Genomic DNA, 21,299 nt, shown 5'->3' on the forward strand with positions numbered 1-21,299 from the left:
TATTACATACAAATGGATATTGTAGATAGAAGTATAAAAGTAACATGTAAAACTATAAAAACGAATAGATAAAAACAGAGAAGAAAATCTTTGTGACCTTTGGTTTAGTCAGAGATTTCTTTTTTTTTTTTTTAAGATTTTATTTATTTATCAGAGAGAGGAGGAGAGAGAGCGAGCACAGGCAGACAGAATGGCAGGCAGGGGCAGAGGGAGAAGCAGGCTCCCCGCCGAGCACGGAGCCTGATGTGGGACTCGATCCCAGGACGCTGGGATCATGACCTGAGCCGAAGGCAGCTGCTTAACCAACTGAGCCACCCAGGCGTCCCGAGTCAGAGATTTCTTAGTACATAAGAAGTTAACCGGGTAAGAAAAAATTCACAAGCTGGACTTGATCAGCATTAAAAACTTCTGTTGTTTGAAAGACACCATTAGTAAAATTAAAAAACAAAAACAGCAAATTTGGAAGAAGTACTCACAATGCATATATCCAAAGGACTTGAACTCAATGCAATATAAAGATGATTTTAAAAAATTCTAAGAGGACAACCCCATAAAAAAATTTTGAACAGAAACTTTACAAAAGAAAATACTTAAATGATAAGTAAATATATTAAAATATATTCAAAATAAATCATTGGAGAAATGGAAATTAAAAGATAACGAGGCCCTGTTTCAAATTTTACTGGGATAGCTAAAACTTCAAGGGGTAATAATGCGTTGGCAAGGATATATAGCAATTGGAACTCTAATCCATGTTGGTAAAAGTGCAAAATGTTACAACTTCTTTGGAGAAGTGCTTGGCAGCTTTTTTAGTTCATAGTAATAGCTTTCTGAATTTTTTCACTGATAGCTCACTTCCTCTGCTGTTTCTTTTTCCTCTAGTTCTATTCCTCTTTTGAGAGAATAGATTTTCTTTCCTACAGGGGATCCTAGTCTTTGATCAGACTTTAATATAAAACTCTTAGTTTTGCTTTTGTGTTTAACTTGAAGTAATAGAGGAGAAGGCAGTACTGTGCAGGCAAGTGTTAAGATTGCTTTTTTAACAGGATACTTTACTTGTCTTGGATGTATAACTGATCTTAAGTTTGACAACCTAAAAATGAGTAGGATAAAAGAGTGTTTGGGGCTTGCCTGTGTTAATGGGATTAAGGCAGAGATGACTTACATGTTAAAAAGAAAAACAACAACCCAATTTCATGTTTTAGTAGTAGCAATGGCAGCTTCAGGTATATTAGAGTTCTAAGAGCAAATTTTAATTTTTAAAAAAGATTTTATTTATTTATTTATTTATTTGAGAGAGACAGAGAGAGAGAGAGAGATCACAAGCAGGCAGAGCAGCAGTCAGAGAGAGGGGGAAGCAGGGTCCCCGCTGAGCAGAGAGCCCGATGCAGGGCTCGATCCCAGGACCCTGAGATCATGACCTGGCCTGAAGGCAGAGGCTTAGCTTAACCTGCGGAGCCACCCAGGCACCATATGAGCAAATTTTAATTTAACATGAATGCAGCAGAACTAAATAGGGTGCCAAATAATGAGTTAGCTACAGAAAAATGTAGCAAATAAGTAGTTATTTTTTTTTTCTTTTCAGATATGAATTTTTCTTTTTTACCTATTTTTGGAGTAGTAGTCTTTTCTGAATGGGATATCTTTAAAAAGGATTTGCTTCTGGGTTTCTCCCAGACTTCTAGGAGCATTTGTTATTATGATTGTGGTTGTCAGTGCTACCCTGTAAATACAGTAGTAGTTGTCACAGATGAGGTACTCAATAAATATTTGTAAGATGAATTTTTATCAATTCTCCAAGCATTTAAAAGTGATCAAATGCTCTAATAATATAAACTTTAGTAGCAGTGTATATTGACAAGCAGATATACCAGTTCACTTTCAAGAAAGAGAATGACTCAGGCTTTCCAATAAAGCTTGAATTTAATTGTCTAGAATAGATTTAGTCTACATAAAGCCCTTTCAGTGGGTGGATTGATCAGTTAGCTGTTGAAACATGGAAAAAGCATGGCCAGGCTTTAACCAATGAACCTCAGATATTTTTGGCAAGACAATTCCTGTTGTAAAGATGGAGACATCAAAATGTCTTTGTTAGAAGTTGCTTTAACTATCTTCTTTTCTTTGATTCCACATTTATTCAGCAGCACTATACTTTCATTTTTTGGTGGGTCTCCTTATGGAAATATATTGAACTTGTCATAAAGGTGTGGATAATTCCTGTGTCAGTTGGACTTTTTAAGGAAATTAATATATTGCTGTTATGGTCTTTATGATATTTATGTATCAGTCATATGACATGAGTTTGAATTTGTTTCTGAACGAAAGTACCATTCACTATACTGATAGGATTACATCTTACACAGAAGGTAGCGGATCAGACCCTGGACTGTCATAGTAACTTCACCAGAGTAGTAACAGAATTTCTGAGGCCTATAAAGAAGGTTTATCTTGTAACCCAGATTCCTCCCCCCTACCTTTATTGGAACAAGTTTATTAATTTGGTATAAGTGTGTAGAGCACCTAGATTGAGTTTTTCATTTGTTTAATGTAATCTTGCATTCCTCACAATTGAACATTGTGTTTTATTTTGCCTGTAGAGTGCTCCAGTTTATATAGCATGTATATGTAAACCTACATAGACTATATTTCATTAAAAAATACTATAAGATCAAATTTAAAATTGCTTTATAATCACTGACTTTCTTAATTGGTGTATTTAGTCCATTTACATTTAATATAATTATTGAAATGTTTTGTTTACCATTTTTCTGTTTGTGTTTAGTTGTTCAATACTCCTTTGTTCATTCATTCATTCTTATTCTCTTTCATTCCTCTTTTCCTGTACTCTTTGGGATTAATGGAATAATTTTAGGTATTCCATTTTAATTCTGTTGACTTTCTAGCTATATATACATACATACATACATTTTAGAGGTTGTGCAATAACGATTAGAAAACACACTTTTTAGTTTATTCTAGTCCTCTTAGAGTTGATATTGTGAGCATTAAATGTAAGAACCTTATAAAACAATTTATGTCTACCTATGTATTACATCCCAGAATACAGTGTTACTTTATTTGCTTTATACACTTGTATTTCAGAGAAAGGGAAGGAAAAAATGTTCTTTTACCTTTATTCCCATTATTCCCTTCAGCCTGAGGGGCAGGTCTGATGGCAACAAATTTTCTCTAGTTTTTTTATTTTTTTTTTTAAGATTTATTTATTTATTTGAGAGAGAGCATGGGGGGAGAGGCAAAGGGAGAAGGAGAGAGAATCTTCAGACAGACTCTGCATTGAGTGCAGAGCCCGAAGTGGGGCTTTATCTCAGGACCCTGAGATCATGACCTGAGCTGAAACCAAGAGTTGGATGCTTAACCCATTGAGCCACTCAAGTCCCATTGTCTTTCACCTGTCCTTCTGAGACTCCAGTAATACAGGTGATAAACTACTTTGTATTGTTACACAGGTCACTGACGAGCTGTTCATTTTTTCAATTTCTTGTTTCTGTTCTTCAGATTAGATAATTACTACTAATTTGTTGTCAGATTCATATTTTTGTGTTCCAGCTAATATTTATGCATATCAAGCTGCCTCTACACATATTTATTATCTAAAGCATTTACTTACTTTATCTGCAAGTGCAAATTCAGTGAGTTAGGAATTCAGAATAGGCATGGTGGAATGGCTTGTTTTAGCTCCAAAATATCTGGAGTCTGGGACTCCCTGACTAGAAATGAGTTGGCAAATTGTGGCCAAATCATGTACAGGTGTTTTCACTCACATGTCTGGTAAATGCTGGCTGTTATCTGGATCTTTAGCCTGGCTATTGGCCAGCACCCCTCTACTTGGCCTTTCCAAGTGGTCTCTCCACGTGGGTTAGTTCATGCTTCATCATATTGTGTTAACTTCGTGCCAAGAGTGAAAATCCAGAGTCCAAGGTGGAAGTGCTTGACATTTTTATTATCTAGTCTTAGGAATCACATAATACCACTTCTGCTATATTCTCTTGATTCAGGTTGTTACAAAGGTGTGCCCAAGTTCTAGGGGGAGGAACAACAGACTTTACCAGTTGATGGAAGAAGTGTTAAAGTTAGGTTGAAAGGAGAGCTATGTGAGATGGATGATGCAGTCCTTCTTGAAAAATGCAGTCTGCCACAGCTTTCTTCTGCAGTCTCCAGTCTTCTTTTAAGAGTAGACTTTTCTTTCCAGATACTGAACTTTTGAGGCCTAGAATTTCTGTCTTTTATAGTTTCTGTTTCTTTGTTGAGAGTTTTCATTCTTTCACTTATTGTAGTTATCTTCCTTTGTATTCATGTATGTATTTATAATAGCTGTTTGAAGTCCATATCTGCTAATTCCAACACCTGGTTCATCTTGGAATTAGTTTCTATTGACTGCTTTTTTCTCTTGGTCATGGGTCTTATTTTTCTGCTTTGCATGTCTAATAAATTTTAATTGTTTAATGTCGTGATTGATATGTTGTATGTTGTGAAAGGTAATGTTTTAGGGAATCTGGATTGTTACTTTTTTTAAGGGTATTGAGTTTCATTTTGGCAGGCGTTTCTTCTGGTATGGTTAGGCTTGGTTTTCTTTGTTAAGGCAGGCTTTCAGGTTTGTCCTTTGTCTTAGGGCATGGTCCTCAATTCTAAGGTGTGGCCTTTCTGGGGGCTCAGCTGAATACCTCGTATGCTTCAATGAAGTCTCTCCATTCTGGCTGGGCCAGAACTCCTCCTCCTGGATGTGCTATCTCTGATGTCATCTCCATTATGCTTTCAGATCCTGCACATACGCAGCCCAACTCTTGGCCAAGGACCAAAGGTGAATTTCCACACAGATTTCTGAGGTTCTCCTATTCAATCCCTTTTCTCTGCCTTTTTGTTCTATAAACTTCAGCTGTCTTAGCACCCCCAAACTCAATCTCTGCCTTTACCTCAGTGAGACCTTTGTTGCATTTGTTCTGTTTCCCCCCTGTGTCAGAAGAGAGCCTTCACACTGAAAGTGAGGTAGTCATGGGAGTTACCTCATGTTCCTTTTTTCTGAAGGACTGTAAGCCTGTGCTGCCTTTTGTTTAGTGCCCAAAATGGTTTGCCCAGTTTTAGATTTGCTTCTAGTCAGAGGATAACTCCTGTACCAGATACTCTATAATGGTTGAAAGTATATACATGCTACTGTAAGAAAACTTGCAGTAGATGACCCCTTTGTATTGAAAACCAATATAAAACGATTTTAAGAACAAACTTATTTAAGGCCTGAAATTTTTACAATAATCTTACTACTGTAAAATAATTTATAATGTTCAAATTTTGCTTTTTATTGAATTTTACCCATAAATTTGTATTGATTTTTTTCCAGAAATAGCAAATGCAGTGAAAATTTTAATATCATTCTCTCTTCCTGACTGATGTTAGACATTGCTAATCATTAATGATATTCTTCCCCAGTCTCCAACCTGGATGTTGTTTTAATAGCCTTAATATTGCACACTGGTAAGCAAGCCACCAGCAGCTTGATGCTTATTTACCATTTTAGTGTTTATTTCCATTTTACTAGCCCAATCAGTATTATTTTGTGGGATATATAGTTTTTATGAAAGATTTCCCTAGTAAATTGTTTACTTCTCTAGAACTGAAGTGATTTTTTAAGAAAAGTCATGTTAAAAGGAATCATTAAGGCTATTAAGTTCTCAGTACTTCCTGAGTGAAATGTAAGAAAATATAAGCTTGTGAAGCAGACATTCTTAGCACTTGTGTCTCTGATAAATAATACTTGAAATTTAAAAGAGAACAAAAAGCTGGTTTTGAATATAAGTTATAGACACCAGCTAAAATAACACAGGAAGTGTCTTGCTGAAATTAAAGGTTGAGCTTTCTATGGCTGTGCCTCTAGGAGGGATTTAAAGGTCAGTGACCAGCATTTTGACAAATTGTGTTTTGTTAATCATTGTTTTTCACTGAGATCAGATTTGCAATTTTGTGGTAGTGTATGCTAATAATTTTTTTTAAAGATTTTAATTATTTTTATTGGAGAGAGAGAGAGAGAGACCACAAGTAGGCAGAGAGGCAGGCAGAGAGAGAGGGGGAAGCAGGCTTCCCACTGAGCAGAGAGCCCGATGCCCAGGACCCTGAGATCATGACCTGGGCTGAAGGCAGAGGCTTACTAACCCACTGAGCCACCCAGGTGCCCCTGCTAATAATTTTTTTAAAAATGTCCTCGAGACAGGCTTTGGATGAATGAAGATACCACTTAAAAAAGCCTCATGAGTCCTTTTTTTTTCAAGATTTTATTTATTTATTTGACAGACAGAGATCACAAGTAGGCAGAGAGGCAGGCAGAGAGAGAGAGAGAGAGAGAGAGGAGGAAGCAAGGTTCCCGCAGAGCAGAGAGCCCTATGTGGGGCTCAGTCCCAGAATTCTGGGATCATGACCCGAGCTGAAGGCAAAGGCTTTAACCCACTGAGCCACCCAGGCACCCAATCATGAATCTTTATAAACAGGAATTGCATGAATCTCATTAAAACCATATCTGGGGGCACATGGGTGGCTCAGTCAGTTAAGCATCTGCCTTTGACTTCTGGGATTGAGCCCTGCATTGGACTTCCTGCTCAGAGGAGAGCCCTCCTTTTCCCTCTCCTCCTCCTCTGCTTGTGCTGTCAAATAAATAAATAAAAATTTAAAATATCCCAAAAACCCCAAACTGTTTCTCAAGGAGGACGGTTGTCATGTTAAAAAAAAAAAAAAACCCAGGTTTCCATTTTTTTGTAATTCAAAAATAGTATATAAAAATATTTATTTTATGTAAACTAAAATATACTGTTCAAAAACAGTTGGATTTCTAAGCTCATCAGACTGACTTTCTGGAGGTAAAATAATTAATATATAACTTCGTCAATTTATACTCTTTTGGAAAATACAGTAGGACACCTTTTTTTTTCCATTGGAAAGTAGTATATGCTTATGTTTTAACAGTTGCGGAAGTGTTGAAAGTGAATAGTGAAAACCTCCATCTCTCCCTGAAAACTTGTGATAACTGCTATGACTGTTTTGGTATTTCAGCCCCACTTAAGTGTGTGCAGGGCAGCCACATGTGAATCATGTTCCTTGGATTTGGGCTATAAGATGAGTGTTTGCTCATTTATACAGTTTTGGTTTATATATTTGGATTCAAAACTTAACAGTCCCAGACTCAAAATGTACTAAAAGTGAATTGTTAGTCCCCCAAAATACCTTTTTCACTGCTCACATTTAAATTTTAGCTTTCTTGGAGAAAATTGTATTTTGCAGATCATTCTTGCTTACTCATTTTCTCTCAAAAACAAAAACAACCAAACAAAAAACCCTTGGAGGAAAAGATACGGCAGATAGCAATGAGTTATGTTTTCTGAATTTTATAGTCACTGTCCTTCAAATAATTTGTTTTTGTTTGGGTTATCCCAGTTATCCTTAGCATTTATCTAAATTTCTAAATTTCTGACCATATTAAAATGCAAACTGAGAAAAAGCTGTAGAAGTATAAAGCTTCTGGAAGAAAGCATAGAGAATATCTTTGTGAACTCTAGGGGTAGGGAAAGAGTTCTCAGAAAGGATACAAAGTTGTAAACAAAAGAAATATTTGATATATTGGATTTTTATCAGAATTTTATTTTCCATTTTTAAGATTCTATGTATTTATTGTTTGAGAGAGAGACTGGAAGAAAAGTGGAATGTGGGTGCAGAGAGAAAAGCAGACTTGAGCAGGGAGCCCAACGTGGGACTTGCTCCCAGGACCTGGAGATCATGTCCTGAGATGAAGGCAGACACTTAGCCAACTGAGCCACCCAAGTGCCTTTTATCGGAATTTTAAATTGTTGATTATCAAAACACATTATTAAGGAAAGGAAAAGGCAAGTCCTAGATAAGGAGTAAATATTTATGTCAATACATATATGTGATAAAAGACTTTTACCCAGAATATATAAAACATCTATAAATCAATAATAAAAAGCCAGTTAATTCAACGGGGCTGGTGGTGGTGGCTGGGGAATGAGCCAATGAGTTGAACAGACATTTTCAAAGAAGAAAGTATAAAAATAGCTAATAAATAAATGGAAATATGCTTAATATCATTAGTCATCAGGAAAAGGATGTTGAAAAACCACAGTAAGGTACCACTTTATACCTGTTGGGAAAGCTGTGATTAAAATTGACAGCAGCAAATGTTGATGGGACTGTGGAGCAAATGGAACTCTTAAAATGCAGATAAGATTGTAAAATTGTATAACTGTTTTTGGAAAACTGTTTAGTAGTTTCTTATAAAGTTAAACATACACCTGCCCTATCTACCTTATGACCCAGCAACTCTACTTCTTAGTTATTACTTATTTACTCAAGGGAAATAAAAGTATGTGTCTCCAAAATTCTTGCACAAGAATATGTACTTATTCATAATAAACCCAAACTGTAAACATCCTAAATATCCATCAAAGGAGGATGTTTAAACAGATGATGGTGTAGTCATGCAGTGGAATCATTTTCCGAATAAAAGGAATCAACTATTGATGCATGTAACATGGATAAATCTGTAAAACATTACATTAAATGAAGGAAGCCATGTACAAAAGACTGCATCTTATATGGTCATATTTATATGAAGTTCAAGAATAAGGACAAATCTGTGGTAATATTAGCTGCCTGGGAGCTTAGTGGGGTTTGACTGCAAATAGGCATAAGGAATTTTCTGGAATGGTGGAATATTCTGTATTTTGATTGAGTTGGTTGTACACCTATGATCTATTTCACTGTATGTAAATTTTATCTCACTTTGAACTGAAAATCCAAAAGTACAAATTGAGAAATGTTTAGGAATTGGGAAGATAAAGAGGGTACGAGAGACAAGAGTAGAAGGGTGTGTAGCACCACTTTTTTCTGTAGTAGGCTAAACTGAAGAATCCTAAAAAGTGACTCATACCTTAAATATTTAAAGAAAAGTACACCTGAAACATTAGGATGAAATTGTTCTCTGTGGTTTATTAACAACCACCACCAGAACCACAAAGTAGTAATTTTCCTTCGTTTCCCTTTGCCCCTTGGCAAGAGTTCTTAGTCTTTTTTTATGCCGTGTACCTTTTTGGCAGTCTGGTGGAGCTTATGGACCCCTTCTTAGCCCTTCTTAGAGTGATTTTAAATTAGGATTACAAATATACCTGTTACATTAATATTAGTCATTTGTTCTTGTTTTTGTTTTGCAGAAGAAAAAAGGTTAGAGATAATTGTAACCAGAGACTAGAACAACAGTAGAGAAAATCAATGATCCTCTTTACTTTTCCTTCATTAATAGAATACCACTTGTTTGCTGTGTACATGTTTTCCCAGAATGCCGATGGTAATTCTAGCTTCCCTTGTGGCTAGATTTGATAATGTGATAACTTATGATCTGTTGTTCTTAAGTAGAAATGATGAGTTCTTAAAGGAGGGGCCTATCCTTCTTTCCCTTCTCCAGTCTGCTTATACAAATATGATGGTGCACCATCGTAGACCTTGCACTGCCCGTCGTGCTGGCTGAGCATATGATGGAAGGGTCCTGGGTCCAGTCCTGTATGAAGCAAATCTACCCAACCAGCTGTACACTACTGATCCGGGAATTTATGTGGGAGAGTAGTGTATTCGGTGTAATTAGTAGCATATTTGTTTATGAGCCCCTCCTCCCTCCACCTTCTTCTATTTCTCACAGCTGATACAGTTACTCTAGTATTACTTTTGATGGCAGGGATAATAATTCATAAATAATTTTATCTCAGGGAAATAAGCACAATTTCAGGTACTTAATTCACGTTTTCTCAATACATTTAAATAAAAGATAATCTTGATAGGAGTGGGTATCAAGGAATGAAAACATGAAAGCATACCATTAAAAAAAAAATAGTAGGGACCCAGAACCCTTAATGAAACATGGTCATGCAAGGAAAGAGCCTAGTCTGGAAACTGCTGAGTGGTTTATGGAATGAGGGCCTGACTCTGCAGAAATTAAGAGGAACCCATCTTATCATACTAAGTCCAGTAGAGAAGGTTTTGCTGGTATAGGAGAAAGTCATTGTTATGTTCGTTTTGATTATAATAGTTCAGAAAATACTAAGAAACCAAATATGTGCTAGAATACTATAGTTAACACATTATATAAAATTTATAGTCTAATAACCTAATTCTTAAGTGTTGATTATAAGTAGTATTTTGCCATTTGCAACTGTTTTAGTATGACATACAAATACAAATATATCATTTCAATTAGTGACAAAGTTATGAGTAATTATTATGTGGCATGATATTTCACATCCAAATGTATGAACTCTCTTTCCTCTCTACCCAACCACACACATTTTCAGCCCTCTTTGTAGTAGCTAAATTTGTAATTTTGGTTATATCAATTTTGGGTTTTATGTGATTATGACTAGATTAATGCAGTTTACAGTTAAGTACTATAACTGTTTTTTCCTGAGCATTTTATTTTCCCTGGAGGTAAAATTCTCTCTGTCTCTCTCTCTCTCTGTCTCTCTAAACTTCTTTAGTCTTTATGTTTTTAACTTCAGTTTATCCCTAAACTATATAAATCTCTTAACATGTTCAAGCCCATTGGGCATTAAATCGATTTTATCTTCTTTAGGAGCCTTCTGATCTACCGTGAGTTGGGTCAGTTGTTCCCTAGGTTTGCCTTATAGCTGTCTACTTCAGATGTTTCTTCACCATCATTCTGAGGATTCCCTTTTCCCCTTCTCATGAGTTGGAATTGTCCTGGAATTGTCCTCTTTCTTGGTTTCCCACCTTGTTTTGGTGGAACACATCTTCTAGTAACTTCCTGAGAGAGAAAATGTGGACAGCAAAATTATTTGAGATTTCTCTTGTTTAAAAAATGCCTTTACTATATATTCACACTTGATTTAATGTCTCTTTTGGTATGGTATTCTAGGCTGGAAATAGTCAGAAGGTTTTTTCCTGGAAGTTGTTTTCTAGCTGCTAGTGTTGCCATTAAAAAGGGTGGTGTAATTCTGATTCCAGATACTTTTTATGAAACCTCTTTCCTCTTGGGCAGCTTATAGGATCCTACGTTCATCTTTTCAGTATTCAGAAATTTCACTGAGCTATATATGCTGTATTTGGGTCTATTTTCATCACTTTTGCTGAATACTCATTGTATCCTTTGACTTAGGAAACTCCTGTCCTTCAGTTTGGGGTATTATTCTCGAATTATTATCTTGGATTTCTTCTCCTTGTGTTTTCTGTTCTTTTCTCTAGAACTCATAAGTTGAAACTCCTCGACTTTAAATCTTCTCATTTGTTTTCCATTTGTTTTTATTTTTATTCTGTTTATCCTGCTGTTTCCTCAGCTTATACTTTTCTAAACTCTCTCGCCTATTATCTACCTCCTAACGGTAAACAAATGTATATACATGAAGTACATACTTGTGGTAAAAACACATGGCAAGTGCTTTTATTGGCTGTAATTGTTGCTCTTGTTTAGGTTTTTGTTTTTTTTCTTGTTTAGTTTTGTAATTGTTTGGAGGGAGAGGTCTTTGGTTTTGATTCTTTGGCTTATTAGCTGTATGACTTTGGGCGAGTTTTATAATTTTTTTGACTCCTATTTTCCTTGTTTGTAAAATGTGAATAAGTTCTATCTCTCAGATGTTTGTGAGCATCAACTGAGAATATATATATGAAAATACTTAATAAACTTTGTATGGAGTTAATAGTTACTACTTGCATCTTTCAGATATGGAAAGTTTCTTTGAAAGAAAATGATGGCTGAATTTTCATGTTATTTTTAAGATTACTTGATTACACATGTCTATTTTTCTCACATCTAAATGAGCTAGATGAACTTAAGCTAAGTGCTAATGCTGCCTTTTAAATAACTTACTTAATACTCAACCTCATAATGTTAGGCTGAAGAGAGATGAAAATATTTATTCTGTGAAAAGCTCTGGCTTTACTTCAGATTGTATAAATCTGTGTAATGTAATAATTATTTAAGAATGACATGATTATTAATTTAAACCCATGAAGGGAATATTTATTGGAATTTGTTTGTTTATTTTTCTTAAATGGTACTTGAGATTAGGAAAAATGGAATCTTTTAGGTTTTATCAATAGTATAAATGTAATTTCAAATGTTAGCTCATTTTTGTTAATGGTGGCTTTTTGTTTGTTTTGTTTTAAGGTTTTTGGATTCAAAGCATAAAAAACCATTAGAAGATATACAACCTGTAAGTATGTTTTTTATTTGTATGCTTGCAAATATCTTCTAAAATAACTATTAAGTGAAAGTTATTTCCTTGTTAGAATCAGGTAGAGTTAATGATATATTTTAACAGAATTGTGTTCCTAAAACAATTAGTCCATGACGTTTGATTAAGAGCATTATTAGGTCATTCAGAAAGCATAGTGATGAGGTCAAAACAATGTTGGCACACATTCACTTTACTTGATCTGGTTTAAATGACTTGGCATCTAGCCCATCTTTGAGCCAGTAGCCTTGTGGTGACTTGAAGTGTAATTCATAGCAGAGCTTTTCTGTTAAAGCTTTAATAACCTCTTCCATGGAGGTGTGCTTCAGAGTGGGTGTGGTTCTGTTTATTCTGGTCTTTAGGTCATTCAATTGAAACAGCATTTAGGGTATTCTCCAACTGTATATAACATAAATAAGTTACCTAAAATTGTTGAGTTGGGTGGTTTCTGTTGTTTGGGGCAGGGATGTAAGGCTTGCCCGCTTGGTACAGCTGATTTATCTTATCTTTAACCTTTTGTTTTTCTTTTTGACTTTGTCAGTAGGGATGTGAAAAGGAAAAAAGAACAAAAGAAAAATGGGAAGAAAATATTTTGTCATTTTTGCCCTTGAAGACTATTATTCCTTCCCAAAATACTGACCCATTTTCTACCTTTTAAAAAATGGTATATGAAATGTGTTATTTTTCTCCTTGGTTTTTATTTTTCCTCTGTGATGTCTGTAAATTATGCAACAGAAAAAATTTTAATCTGTAGTTACATTTCCTGATTGTCACAGTTTCTGTAGAATTTATTTCTCAAATGTAAGAGCAAGATTCTTTTCTGCCTTTGGTGGGCATTTAAATCGTCACCAGAAAGGATGAGAGATTCTGTGTGCTTTGTTGGCTTACAGGATGTTGCTTTTCTATCTTTAATTTAGTGATCTATCTTTAATTGAGCAATAAGACCTCAGAAGACTTACGAGTAAAGTAGACACCATTATTGTTTCTTCTAGTGAGTTTTCATTAATTTCCTCAGATTCACAAAGAAGCAAACATTTATGCTGATTCTGCCACATATTAGACCTTGTAAAACTTGCTGGCGGTACAGAGGTGAATAAGATACCATTTCAGTCTTTGGTAGTTTTTATAGTCTAAAGTGATAAGTAGACATAGTATTGCAGAAGAGGTAACTTGTATACAACAGAGCTGTGTGGAGAACAGTGGAAATAGGACTTGTATCCTCTAGGCAAGTTTTCATAAAGAAGGGCATTTTTGAGCTGGGGTGAAGGAATCCGCTGAGACTCTCCTGGAGACCTCCAGGTGGGGCATATGGCATTGCGGGCAGAGGTTGGCATGGAAGAAGGCGGTTGGCATGGAAGAAGGTGGTTGGCATGGTGGGGTTTAGAGTATGGCAGATAATCCATTATGGTCAGATTCGGGGGTAGGGTATGGAGGGTGTGGGGTGACAGGTAACAAGGTGAAAGAAAGGTGCTGCAGAGACTTGGCGTGTAGGTGGGCCCCAGCTTACACATGATCTGTGCATAGATCTTCCTCTTGTCCTGATTAACCTCCTGTAACAACAAGCCTTGTTGCAGATGCCAGAATGCTTCAGTGGAGGAAAATAAAAACCACAAAGCTTTATACTTTTGAATAACTAGATTCAGAAGCTGAGTTAAAAAAAAACAAAAAAACAAAAAGAAAAGAAAGCACAGAACAAGAAGTGTCAAGCTGCAGTCTATTAAGTGAGTCAGTGCAGGTTTAGACTCTTAAGATTAGGCATTTAGAGTCCCAGAAGGAAGGTAGAAAGATACCAAAAACAGATTCTGCCTTTTTCAAAATTTTATTCGAGTTTAACATTATATCCAAAGAAAAGGAAGGAAATTCTTTTCATTCCTGTATTCAGTGGCTTCCTGCTTCCAGAATTTAGGACCTAGGCTTGCACTGTTAGTACTGTGGCTCACTTAACATTATTACGGCTATAGGTGGCATGTGAGCTAGTCTGGGAACTTGGCTGCCCTTTTACTTTTGTGTTTCTAAACACAGGATCCCAGAGTTAATGAACCGTCTCTTTGTTAATTGAGTGTAGCTTTTGGTATATATATTTCAGCTCCCCTTCCCCAGTTCATTTGATGGAGTCATAGACTTTCAGAACTGGAAAGTATCTGAAAGAGATCATTTAGTCCAACCTTCTCATTTTACACATGGGGAATCTGAGGCCTAGAGAAGTTAAGTGAGTTGAACAAGGTCACATGGGTACATATGGTAGCAGACCACCCACCGTTGACGCCAGTCTTCCTTTCTGGTTTTGTTGTCATTTGTTTTAACCTCCCCAAATTTTACTTCAGAAGTTTCTAGAACTACCAGGTTGTAGCATGTTTTGATTTCTGATGTCACTTTTTATTCTCACTACCCCTATTTGTATTTCTGGCTCTGGGTAAGTGAGTCTGGCAAGCAGCAGCTGTTTCTCTTTTCTTTCTTTTATTTTTGGGATGTTAATTCTATGTGATGTATATCTTTGCAGATATATACACTGAAAGGTCCTAAAATATTGACACTAGACGTACATGTATTTAATGGTATATTAAACTTTTTATGGCAATTGTGATGTGCGGATGAAGAACAGTACTTAATATGGACTTTTTAATAATTGACTGAATCTGTTTATGTCTCTATATTATGAAGCATTCAATAAATTATCTTAAGAAAGGACAAAATTAGCTTCATATCATTAATCAAATTTGGGTATGATGATGCTTAGTGAATTTGTTTTGGGCAGTGTGTGTGTATTTCATGGTTCTATGTTCCTCTGTATACCTGTAGGCTGGTGAGGGTAAGAGGAGAAGGGAGGATGATGGGGATAGAGGCATAACACACTTCTTGCCTTTGAGGACCTTAACTGTTCACTGGATACTTGTTTGTAAGAGGGTTACTCTATTTCATTGTGTATTCTATTTGACACACAACTCTCCATCATTTGGTGATGAACCTCTACCTGTTGTTAATTTTTATCTGTTAAGGTTTCTTTTTAAGATAGTGATGTTGAAGAGAGTTAGAGACCTGTATACTTCCCTAATGCTTTGGGAAGTCTCACTTATCTGGAAGCTTTTCCTGTTAGTCTTACTCTTCCTTCACTTTCTGTCAACCCCTTCATTAGAAACTCTTGCAATGCTTCTTCATCTCTCTTGTCTCATATAAGCCAATATAAGGTGAGGATTTTAAAAAAGGTATCTTTTACATTGAATTTTAATTTTAAGGAAGTGTAAATGGTCAGATTTACCTACTACTTGTCTCAGTCAAATCCCATTTTCCATTTATGTATCTTCAGTTTTGGTTTGTTGAAGGACTTATCAACTAACATACCACACAAAAGTTATAAGGAATTGGGTATGTGCACATGCACGTGTGTGTGCACGTATGCACGGTTATTGGAGAAGGTCTTAATTAAAGAAGAGAGTCATCATTCTTATTCTAGCAACCCCTCCTCCAGATCACTTCCATTACTACAGGCCCCGGTATATGTTCTCACATACTCTTCATCCACTTCATCGATACCTGTAGAGATTTTCATAACCTTTTTATGTTTTCATGGTCGCTTTTTGTTGGTTCTATCTTTTATGCCAAATACTGCTCTAGTAGGAAGGCTGATTTTGAGTAGAATTTGTTATTGCTTTTGTTTTTGAAGCTGTTCTCTATTTTGTATTGTAAGTGGAAGAAGTATGGAGCTGTATTGGGAAAAGTTTTGACTTTTGTAACCAGAGGACCTGGGCTTGAGTCCTGGCTCTTCTAAATCTTAGCTTTCTCATATATAAGATGGAGATTATATTTTCTATTATTATATTGGTGTGACTATGAATTAAAAAACATGGAAACTCCTTTGTAAGGTTGTGTACATGTGGTAAACATGTAGAAGCTCATTAGTTCCATTTTTCCACCATTTCTGCCTCTTAACAGTAATATTTGAGAATCAGTTTATGATGTAGTCTTAAGCAGTACTTGTCAAACCAAATGTGTGAGCTCCTGAAAAAGCAGGAGAATTTTAGAAGACTAAAGCTGTGTGAAACTCAAAATGTTGATTTTTCTGTTATGCTGCCATGAGACCAGCATCTTAGAGCTTTGTTTCCTAGCCTGCTCCTTGTCCCTCACCTTTTAAGTCCTATCTTTACATGAGTCTTTATAAAATATTCTGCACTATTTACCAGACCTCTTCTTTAATCTGTATTAAAGATAGTGTAAAATGTGACTATTTTCTTGGTCAGTCTTCCTCTTACCTGTCATGTTTTGCATAGGAGTGAGTATGAAATTATTTAGCAAGGGTACATAAATATGCATATGGCATTACTAAATGATTTTTTGAGCAAAACTCAATATATTATAAGTGAAAAAGGGGGAAAGCTTTGTTTTAAGTAGTAGTATGAAAGTTGATTTATTTCAGGTCTGACCATTTAGAAAATAGTGGATTCTGATTTGCTTATAATTAGTTCAGCTTTCATGTGGATTAGGATTTAAAACCATTTAAAGTAGAGGAACCATACAGATATCTTTAGGATTTCTTAAATGTGAAATACATGTCCACAATCACATATTGAAACTCTTAGGGCCAGTGTGTCTCAGCATTCAGAATTTTTCCCTTTGCAGAAAGATAACATGGAAGCATAAACTTACTAATATTACATAACACTCCTCTGGGGTCTAGGGCAAAATGGTCTTCCTACCATTTTCACTCTTTACTCTTAAGTGTATTAGTTAAAGAGTGCACACTGTCATAAACTCAGATCGGATGCTGCCACAATTGAGCCTGTCATAAGTTTAACAGAAAATGTTAGATATTTCAGACTTTTGGGATTTCAGAATTGGAGAGGAAGGGATTGTACAATGACCTTGACTTGTTTTAAAACGCTAAGTTTTTATTTTAAATAATTTTTAAAAATCTCATTTGGTTAGTAGCTGTAGTTACCATGATTTTGCTGACCACAAATTCAAGTGTGGGATCCCTTTCAGAGCCTTCTTAATGTTTGTTAACACACCTATTAACCATGAGTAAACCAGTGCATGATGACAAACATGTCACTACTATTAAAGAGACCAATTTTAGTATGCTCTAAGTAATATAGAGTTAACATTTTACTACTCTGTATTTATTTTACTTCTTATTCCTTCATTACTCTGAGACTTTAATTAAAACTCGTAACTGAGAGATTTTTGACAAAGATTACCTTTGTTAGAAAAGTCTGCCTTAACAATATTTTAGTAAGTGTAGTTTTTGAGTAGATTAGTGTCATTCACTTTTTTTAAAAAAATTTTTCTTTGCCCTTATAATTTTACTATTTTAAAAATTTATCTTTTTAAATAGTACTTCAAGAAAACGATGTATGCTCAACTCTGGGGTAAAGACAGTACTGTGGCTCATTAGGTGTTTGTACATACTTGGTGAAGTCAAACATATACTCCCTCAGCATGCAGGAAGTTTCAGGGGACACGTGCAGCTGGGTGGGAGGTGTGTGCCTGAGCGGCATCACAGGTTTTGTGAGCAAGTAATGGAAGCCCTAAGTGCATAACACCTAAGATCAGTTTTCTTAATGGTAAAATGGGGATAATGACACTACCTACTTCATAGAATTGTTAGGATTGAAAGAAGTAGTTAATACAAAACAACATGATGCCTGGTACAGTATAAAAGTTCAGGAAATGTGTGTTACTATACTTTTTTTTTTTTTGCCAGTGCAAAAGATAACTTTAGATCACATTTAAACTTTTCTTTTAGGTGTGCTGAAAGACATTATGATACCGCCAAATTTAACTGCAGAGGTAGGTATTAACTGCCACGTAATGTATTTCTGTTATATAACTTAAAACCAATAGACCAAATCTTCTTGTCATAGCAGTAGTGAATAAGCTCAATTATTAAGTGATGTAAATATTTATCTTAAAGATGGTCTTAGACAATTTGGAAAAATTTAATTTTACTTTTGTGTTTTAGGGAACAGTTACCATATAAACCTGCCAGTACTAGTAGGAATACTAAAATGCAGGGTTGACTGTAAGAATTAGGAAAAGTTTCTAGACAAACCATAAAATAAAGAAAGGGTTATATCTACTGTTGGAGGCATTTGGTCTAATAGTAAAGGATTATAGGAAGAGCAAAGCAGACAACGGAGTAACTCCGTGGAGCCGTGACCTAAAAGGGGCAAAAGCTTATGACAAATGTGGATAAGAGGAGCCTGACAAGTGGGAGCAGGAGCTGCTTTAAATGAGTTCTTCTCCAGGTGTAGTGAATTTTTCTGAGGTCCCACAAAAACCTTCCCTCATTGTTTGTGGAACCCCTTGAGCCATGAGAGACCTGGAGAGTGAAGAAGCTTGGCAGATGCTACCATGATAGAAAGAGAGGGTGGAGTCCATGCGCTCCATGTTGATGTGTTTGCGGTGGATCCCTTCTGACAGTCTAGATCGGATGTTCAAACAGCTGGTTTGAGAATTCAGAAGTGCTAGTGGTGAGAGCCAGTACAGATCCACTAAGAATTTTTCCTTTTTCGTGAATTTAAGCTACTGCTTACTAGGCAAAGCGTGTTTTAGTCAACGTTTATCTAGCTTTAAATAGACGTTTAACAGTTTCCTGGCTGTTTTGTGTGCCCGTGGGGAGATGAAGATGGAATGCTGAGGCCCAGGTGAAAGCATCCCAGCGACTCCTGTAATGGTCATTGTCGTCTCCCAGGACCACTCACCTGACACACTGAATCCGGTTCCATATTAGTGATGATGTGACTGAAGATAGAAGGCATACTTCTCACATATTCAGATGACACAGAGGACCATTATGTACATTAGATGTCAGTCAGGATTTGTAAGGGTTTTAGTAGAATGGAACTGCTGAGGCAGGGACCAGTAAGAAAAAATTTAATAGTGATATAGTTGAACTCCTGTTTCTGAGCAACTTAAAAAACACAACAACAAAACCCCTCTGACTATAAGCAAAGAGAAACTTTGGGTTTTTATAACTCATGTGAAAAGACCTGAAGCTTCATTAGATACACTTTACTACAACTGTATACGTTTTTATAAGTAGTTTTTTTCAGCTTCTTTTGTAAATGTCTTTAAAATCACGTGTAGTATACAACACTAACATTTGCAAGACCATCTTTAAATAACACGCTTAGCATTTTTATTATATGAAATATAAAAATCAGTCCTTTCCATTGTTGATTGATTGGTAATTTATATCTTCTCTGGAATATATGTTTTGTGGTGATGTAATATTATAAATATTACGACTCCTTTTGTCAGAAAACGCATTGAGAGCCCTGACAGGAAACCTGCCTACATGACATTTCATTTTGAGTTTGCCTCTCTCTCTGACATGTTGCCTTCTGCTACCTCTCCATTACAAAGTTTCCTCTTTCATTAAGTGGGGAAAATAATGCTCAGCCTCTGTCTAGTGGGTAGGTTTAAGAATTGAGACACTAGTTTCTATTCAAATATTGGTAAATTATCAGGCAGCAAATTATTTTTTCTCTGGAGTTCACTTTTTTTTCTTTTAAACATCTATTAAGCTTATATGCAACATTTCTAAAGTTAATCTACTTTAATAAACAATTCAGGAAGACTTTTTTTTTTTTTCCCTAATTCTGAGGTTATCCTTTTACCACAGTTGCACAGTATCCTTTTGAAGACCATAATCCACCACAGCTAGAACTTATCAAACCCTTTTGTGAAGATCTTGACCAATGGCTAAGTGAAGATGACAATCATGTTGCAGCCATTCACTGTAAAGCTGGAAAGGGACGAACCGGTGTAATGATTTGTGCATATTTATTACATCGGGGCAAATTTTTAAAGGCACAAGAGGCCCTAGATTTCTATGGGGAAGTAAGGACCAGAGACAAAAAGGTAAGTTATATTTGATGTTTTTTTCTTTCTTCTTCCTTGATCTGAGCATTTATTAGAAAACAGCTTTTTAAAAAGATGGTTGGTAACCCTTCTACCGTAACTGTTGTATGAGCAAATGACTGAATCTCTCAATTTTTCTCTTCATGCTGGCATTTTCATATCATGCTAGTAAATCTTATGCATTAACTGTATGGCATATTTCGTCTTATAAAATCCTGGCAGAGCATTTAAAGAAGCAGTATGTTGAACAAAAGTAAGCTTGATATTTCTGAACCTTGCTTTTGAGTAAGATGTCTTTGGGTAATAACTTGGATGCCATTTCCTACTAAAGTATGATCCTTTATAAGTACATGAAAATTATTCTTTGATATGAATATTCACGAATATAGTTATAATTAAGATTAGTCAAAGGTTCTTCTGTTATTCAGAAGGCTAATAAAGACGATGTTGAAAATCACTGACAAACTTAATCTGTGTAATATGTTTGAGGGGAGAACATAAAGTCAGGAGAAGTTTCATAATAATTTCTAAGAGATTCATTTCTTTGGATGGTAAATGTGACAAAATATGTTTATGTTTCTTACAGAGAGATTTTGTACATTTCTCTGTCTCTGAGAAGGAAAAACCCAAACCGCTCCAGATAGAGGGAGAAACTCACCTAGATAAAGAACTCTCTTGAGGGAGACATTACAACTTTATGAAGAAATTTATTCTAGTTTTTAATAACATTTACAATCAGGAAGATTCTCTTCCAGTTTAAGTTGCTTGCCTGCCTGCCTGCCTTCCTTTAATTTTTAGTGTGGGCTTTGAGCTCGTGACCCTGAGATCAAGATCTGAACTGAGGTCAGGAGTCGGACGTTTAACTGACTGAGCCATCCAGGCGCCCCTAAGCTGATTTCTTTTTAATTCAACTTCAAAACAGAAACATGATCACTTCTATTATTTTAGCTGGTGATTGCATTGATTCCTGCCTCCTTTTCTCCTTCCTCATTTCTTATTTTATTTATCTTTGTGATTTTTAAAAATTACTTCTAGAGATGCTAGAGTGTTGTGTATTGGTGATAGTTTATAAAACTGAATCTCATGTTAGTGCTTGATTTTAGTAAATATTCATTATAGTAGATTGCCTTACATTTCTTTAGAAGTTGTGTATGTCCTGAGATGATAGTAGTGGAGTGAATTCTTGAG

General features: G+C 35.7%; 1 protein-coding gene across 2 annotated transcripts in view; it reads left to right on the forward strand.

Annotated features, from left to right (window-relative positions):
• PTEN (phosphatase and tensin homolog) overlaps nucleotides 1-21,299 on the forward strand; it is an 86,832-nt gene that overhangs the window by 40,399 nt on the left and 25,134 nt on the right. Inside the window, exons 1-3 of one of the 2 annotated variants that reach the window (XM_045081452.1) lie at nucleotides 12,791-12,915; nucleotides 17,992-18,035; nucleotides 19,873-20,111. In XM_045081452.1, the coding sequence (XP_044937387.1) occupies nucleotides 20,019-20,111 (93 nt within the window). In that variant the 5' untranslated portion in view covers nucleotides 12,791-12,915; nucleotides 17,992-18,035; nucleotides 19,873-20,018. Of the gene's footprint in view, nucleotides 1-12,790; nucleotides 12,916-17,991; nucleotides 18,036-19,872; nucleotides 20,112-21,299 lie in introns of those variants that run through there. The other variant, XM_045081451.1, reaches the window with a different exon arrangement.

This window comes from Mustela putorius, unplaced genomic scaffold (assembly GCF_011764305.1).
Source record: "Mustela putorius furo isolate JIRA1106 unplaced genomic scaffold, ASM1176430v1.1 tig00000577_pilon_pilon_pilon, whole genome shotgun sequence".
In the NCBI taxonomy this organism is placed as follows: domain Eukaryota; kingdom Metazoa; phylum Chordata; class Mammalia; order Carnivora; family Mustelidae; genus Mustela; species Mustela putorius.